Genomic DNA, 6,563 nt, shown 5'->3' with positions numbered 1-6,563 from the left:
GTTGTTGAAAAATATTCAAATTACAGGCTTGGGGATTTAATTTGGTTTCATGAAGAAAAGTATGATTATTTTACAAATATTGTATATTTATTTTCAAAGTGAGAACAGAACTTCAATTCAAATGGCAAATAAAACATTTCTACATTCGTAAGTCATGCTTCATCGGATTTGATCAGTTGCTTTATAAATAATGTTTAGCGAAAAAATACTCATCTATCTATCACAGATAAATCCCATCTCATCTATCTATCACTGATAAATCCCATCTCATCTATCTCTCACAGATAAATCCCATCACATCTGTCTCTCACAAATATATCCCATCTCATCTGTGTATCACAGATAAATCCCATCTCATCTTTTTTTTTTTTTTTTGTATACCTTGTCGAGTCTTGTATGAGAGCTAACACACAACGCACAGCAAAGGGGCATGAGACAAGAGGGGTGGGAGTGGGAGGGACAAAACAGTGGGGAACAGACACATTAGGAGATCCGTGGAAGGGAGAGGGATGGGACGGGGAACATGGGGAAGAGAAGATGGACATTGCAGGGACTTTCAGGAAGGAAAGCAGGGGAATTGAAGGAAGTGGGCTTGGGTGGATTATCTTGGGTAGAAAAGATCAAGGATTTGGATGGATAAGAGGTGGTGGTGAACAGCTGTTTTGAAAGACTGGAGGGAAGAATGGGAAAGAATAGAGTGAGGGAGTTTATTCCAAAGGCGGGAAAAAAGAGGAATGAAAGAGTGAAGGTGAGCAGTGATTCGTGATTTTGGTACTTTTACCAGAAGGGGGTTGTTGGCGGACCTTGAGCGCCCTGTGGAAATGTAGTGGGGACAAATCACAGAGAGAGCAGGGGGGGCAAGGCTGGAGAGGAGATGGTAGAAGACAGAAAGACCACCGACCAACTTGCGGTGATTGAGTGAGAGGCCCAAAGACTCAGCTTCATTGTGGGAGATGCCGATGATCCTAAATGCCCTGGTATCGACAGCGTGAAGCCGAGAAAGGTGGGAGGCCGGAGCACCAGCCCAGAGGGGAGAGCAGTACTCGATCAGGCTACGGACAAAAGCTTTGTAAGTGATCAGGAGCTCAAGAGGGCCAAGGAAGGACTTTTCACGACGGAGGATTCCCAGTCGGCAACTGGCTTTGGAGGCGAGGTTGGAAATGTGACTTTCCCAGGAAAGGTCATGGCAGATAGTGAGACCCAGAAGCTTGAAAGAAAAGACTTCTTCTAGAGGATTGTTGAGAAAGTGGATGGGGGGGTTTTCTAAATGGTCCTTTCAAAGAGACATAGTGAGAGTGTGAGATTTGTCTGGATTGAAAGACATGTTCCACGTGTTGGACCAGTTTGTGATTTTATCCAGATTTGCAGTGAGTGAAGAAGTTGCTGCTTGCCGGTCTGAGGGATGACAGATGGTACGGTAGAGGGTGGAGTCATCAGCAAAGAGATATAGAGGATTTTCCAGAGAGTCGGAGAGATCATTGATGAAAACCAGAAAAAGAACAGGGCCCAGAACGCTACCTTGAGGAAATCCAGCCTGGACAGGAAGAGGGGATGAAAGAACTCCATTTCGAGCCACACGTTGACTGCGACAGGAGAGGAAGTCTACGAGCCATGAGTGGAGATTGCCTTGGATACCATCGGAAGAGAGTTTGGTGAGTAGGGCAGGGTGCCAGACTGTCAAAAGCACGTGATATGTCCAGGGATACGGCTCGGATTTCCTGTCTGGCATTGAGGACCTTAATCCATTGTTGGGAGAGCAGAAACACATATCCAGGGTAGAGTGACCTGGTCTGAAACCAAATTGATGATCGGAAATCAAGCCATTGGAGAAGAGGAAGTATTTCATGTCTGAACTGATGATGGATTCCATAACCTTGCTGATGATTGGGAGAAGGCTGATTGGTCTGTAGTTGCTGGGATATGTTTTTGCACCTTTTTATGCAGGGCAGTGATGTTTGCAGATTTCCAGGCAGATGGCAGATGACCTTGAGCAAATGAGAGGGTGAATAGAACAGAGAGAGGGTGAGCAAGAGCAGAATAGCAGGCTTTGAGGACACGTGGGCTGATACCGTCTGTACCGGTTGCAGAATCTGAGTCGAGGTTAGAAAGCAAGCTCTCCACCTTGTTAGGAGAAAAGGACACAGAGTCCACGGACAGTTGGGTGCGACTGGGTAAGGTGGGTAGAGAAAGTGATGGGTTTCGGACACAATATTCAGCTGCAAACACCGAGTTCAGGCATTCAGCTTTTTCACGTGCGGTATCAGCAGTGCGGCCATTTGAGGTAAGGGAGGGGATGGAGGGGGAACATACACCAGAAACAGATTTGATTAAATGCCACCAGGATTTTGAGGAGGTAGAGAGGTTTGAGAGTTCAGACTTGAGATGAGAAAGATGTTGTTTTCTGGCTCTCCTGAGGGTAGATACACACTTGTTCCGAGCTTTGTGGAAGGAACTGAGATTGCCCTCAGTTGAGTTTGCTTTCCATGAGGCAAAGGCAAGTTCTTTCCATCTCTTTATCACAAATAAATCCTATCTCATCTGTGTATCACAAATAAATCCCATCTCATCTATCCATCACAGATAAATCCCGTCTCATCTGTGTATCACAGATAAATCCCATCTCATCTATCCATCACAGATAAATCCCGTCTCATCTGTGTATCACAGATAAATCCCATCTCATCTATCCATCACAGATAAATCCCATCTCATCTGTCTATCACAGATAAATCCCATCTCATCTGTCTATCACAAATAAATCCCATCTCATCTATCCATCACAGATAAATCCCATCTCATCTTTCCATCACAAATAAATCCCATCTCATCTATCCATCACAGATAAATCCCATCTCATCTGTGTATCACAAATAAATCCCATCTCATCTGTCTATCACAGATAAATCACATCTCATCTGTCTATCACAGATCAATCCCATCTCATCTGTGTATCACAAATAAATCCCATCTCATCTATCTATCACAGATTTTTTTAGACCCTTGGCAATTTCCAACCCTTTGGATACTTTAGATCCCTTTTGTTCTTTGGCCTTTCAACCCCTTTAGACCCATCAGGCTCTTTTTAGAACCTTTAAACACTTTAGACCTCTTTATGACTCTTGAAACACTTTAGCACCTTCGACTCTTTGTGGAGATTAGATCCCTTCGACCCCTCAGACCTCTCAACCCCTTTTAACCATTCAAGGCACTTAAGCCATGTTAGACCCATCAGGAAAATGGGGAAAAAGTTGCTCTAAAAATCGCTTTTGACAACCTTTTTGTTGCACCATTCACGTCACATCACAAATTGCGATGACAAATCAAAACTAATATCCCAAAGTGAAACTGAAACGACTGATCTATGGATCATCAGGATAGGAAAACAATGAAATACTGTGAGATATACCGAATTGAAATTTCTGAAAGCAAAACTATGGGGAGTACAGAGAAAGGGGCTGGTTGCAGACTGAAGAAGCGATGTGGAGAGGGACAGGTGCCTGTTGGTCATCAGTTGGCGTGGAGAGAACTTCGGTGATCCAAAATATGCCTAAATCCGTTTCCCAGCCGAACTTTCGTCAAATCATCCTCACTTCCAAGCAGTACTTTGGAGGTACAACAAGCATGGATTGGAAATCCTCAGTGGAAGAATGGAACGAGGTTGTGGAGGTTGTCATTTCCACCCACTGCAATATCTGCACACTGAATTCCCATTTCTACCAATATACACTCATTTGAGGTGAGACGTCTCTTAACCCGTCAGTGCAGTGTACGCTGCCAGCACAGGTGTATATTGGCTTCCCAAATGCTTTCGTTGTAGTTTTACAACATACATGGGTTCTTTGGCAGAGATATGGTCATTATGGTGGTGGGCTGCCCCCCCCCTACCCCAATCCTACTTCTGATCACTCGTTCCGCTCACCCGTTGTATAACCAAATTCATGGATTCTAAAGGTGTGCATTCCATTGTCTTGGTGTTCAGACTGCTGTGCATGTTTGTTAAACTCTGCCAGCAGTGTTCGATTATTATCCTTTTTCCAAAAGGTATTCCAACGAGGAAACATTGGTGTCGAGAACTGGTGTTGATTAGACTTTGTGAAAATCTTTGTCAACTTTGCACCTTTTACCAGTAATGATCCCAGTTTGTGCTTGTGAGAGATACCTCCATGAATTCCTGATGTTTATTCATTGAGGGATGGGATAGAAGCGGTGCTCACTGGTGAGCTGTGTGGTTTTTAATACGTTTTCAAACATGTCGCTTTCTTTATTTCTGATTTGTGCAACAGAAAACAGAAACTTTATTGTCAATGACATTGTCGTGTTTCTGCCATACAGGTCAAGCAAATGTCACAACAAATGAGAGTGAACGACGAACGTATCAATGCGATTACATTGAAAAATGAAGGACTTTCAGAGAGTCTAATAAACGTTGTGAACAAGCTGTCAGACATGGAACGTCAGTTCCAGGAACAGCGCCAACAGCATGAGGAGGAGCGACAGAGGCAGCAACAGAATCATGTTGAGAACTGCCAAGAAGTAAGCAATCATTATTTTGCATGTGGGACTGCTGATGACAAGGCGGTGAAGATCATGTTCACCTCCACATGTTCTGATTGGTTTTAACTTTTAACACCTTGCAGGTTGTGCTGCTCATGAGACATTTACAAATGAAGTTCACTTCTGTGGAAAAGTGGTGCTTGAAAATATTGTGCTAAGTGAAGTGTTGAGCTCACCACATGTCACTTTCTTTCTTTCTTTCTGGTTCTGTGGAACAGAAAACAAACTTTACTGTCAATAACACTGTCGTGTTACTTCCATACAGATCGCACAAGTCTTGCAACAGATGAAAGTGCAGGACAAACAGATCGATGAAGTTACATTGAAAAATCAGGGACTTTCAGAGACTCTGATAAACCTTGTGTGTACCTTATCAGCATTGAGAACAGTTCCAGGAGTACCAAAAACAGCTCCAGGAGCAGCGAAGATAGTTCCAGTAGCCCAACAGCACCAACAGTTCCAGGAGCAGTGCCGACAGTTCCAGGTGCAGCTCCGACAGTTCCAGGAGCATCGCCGACAGTTCCAGGAGCATCGCCTACAGTTCCAGGAGCAGTGAAAAAAGTTCCAGGAGCAGAGCCGACAGTTCCAGGAGCAGTGAAAAAAAGTTCCAGGAGCAGAGCCAACAGTTCCAGGAGCAGTGAAACAAGTTCCAGGAGCAGCGAAGTCACTCTTCATGCTATTCTGGTACGATTTAACTTTTAACATTATTTAACAGGTACTATTTCACTTTTAACTGTAAACCTGTCCTATTATCAGGTCAGGCCAGATCAGATCTGTGACTTGCAACAGGTATCATGTAAGCCTGTACTAACCTGTTCCATAGTCGGGTTGTTGGAGACCAAACCATCTCCCCCACCAGGTATCCTGGTGAGGAGAGTGCTTGGATATGGACACCCAGCAGGATTAAAAACAAAACCTGTCAAAGGGTGGAGGAGCTCCTTGTGAGCCAATGGCCATCCATATCTAGTGCCCAACTGTGTCTGTGGACGTCCTCCTGCAGTTGGGTTACTTCTTATTAGGGGGTTGGTGGCAGGATTTGCACTCTGACCACCGTAAAACCCTTCATTCCACAAAACATTCTCGAAGCATAAAAAAAAAAATCTGAAAACCCACTCCGTGAGAATACCTCCTGTGCAGCTTCCCTAACAGCTCACCGGATGATGGGATTTGGGCATAGCCTTCGGGACCCCCAACCTTTGATGATCGGAGGGAAACCATGGGGTAACATTCCCGGGTCAGATTGCGGGAGAGTGTTTCGGAGTTGTGCTGAAGTGTCATCTTCCAGACTGCGATCTCCTTGTGTTAACCTGAGGCGGTCCGTTCGGGTGGGTGCCTGGAATGTCCTATCCCAAAGAGAGGATGATCACCTGTCTCTGTTATCATCTGAGCTCAAGCGTCTGGACATCGGTATTGCAGCTCTCTCTGAGGCTCGGAGACCGGATTGCGGCGAGATCATGGCGGGTGGTTACACCTACTATTGGTCTGCTCGCTCTTATGGTTACCATGCCCAAGGAGTTGCTGCAGCTGTGTCCAATAAGCTGATTCCATTGATAATTGAGGTAACACCAGTCAACGAGCGTATTATGAGACTAAGGATTCGTGACTCCTTGGGTGTCATTTCCCTGCTCTGTCTTGATGCGGCCATACCTGACCTGACCTGACCTGTCTGCAGTCACAGGAGCAGTGGCGACAGTTCCAGGAGCAACAACGTTGGTTCCAGGAACAGCGACAACAGTCCCAGGAGCAACGGCAACAGCACAATGAGCAGCAATGGAGGCAGAAACCGAATCGGGATGAGACCTGCCAAAAGGTAAGTCATCATAATAAAATGTGGGACTACAGATACCAAGGGGGTGAAGAAAATAAATGATGTTTTTGATGACTTGAACTACATTTATTCTTTGATAATATCACTGTCTTTTCCAAAGAGTATTTTTATTACTTTTCATAAGTTTCAGATTCTTCATGATTTTCTCCTGCCAATGAAGTCATCGATCAGAAACGGTGCG

General features: G+C 44.7%; 1 protein-coding gene across 1 annotated transcript in view; it reads left to right on the top strand.

Annotated features, from left to right (window-relative positions):
* LOC147031500 (uncharacterized) overlaps window positions 1-6,358 on the top strand; it is a 121,517-nt gene extending 115,159 nt beyond the window's left edge. Inside the window, exons 11-13 of the mRNA XM_085849677.1 lie at window positions 4,333-4,533; window positions 4,820-5,238; window positions 6,227-6,358. Of these exons, the coding sequence (XP_085705803.1) occupies window positions 4,333-4,533; window positions 4,820-5,110 (492 nt within the window). The 3' untranslated portion in view covers window positions 5,111-5,238; window positions 6,227-6,358. The remainder of the gene's footprint in view (window positions 1-4,332; window positions 4,534-4,819; window positions 5,239-6,226) is intronic.
* The last annotated feature ends 205 nt before the right edge of the window (window positions 6,359-6,563 follow it).

The sequence above is a fragment of the Eptatretus burgeri genome, chromosome 2 (genome assembly GCF_056783735.1).
Source record: "Eptatretus burgeri isolate ZD-2024b chromosome 2, Ebu_testis_v1, whole genome shotgun sequence".
In the NCBI taxonomy this organism is placed as follows: Eukaryota; Metazoa; Chordata; class Myxini; order Myxiniformes; family Myxinidae; genus Eptatretus; species Eptatretus burgeri.
The sequence above is the reverse complement of the archived record's forward strand: the minus strand, read 5'-3'. Positions and strand labels throughout refer to the sequence as shown.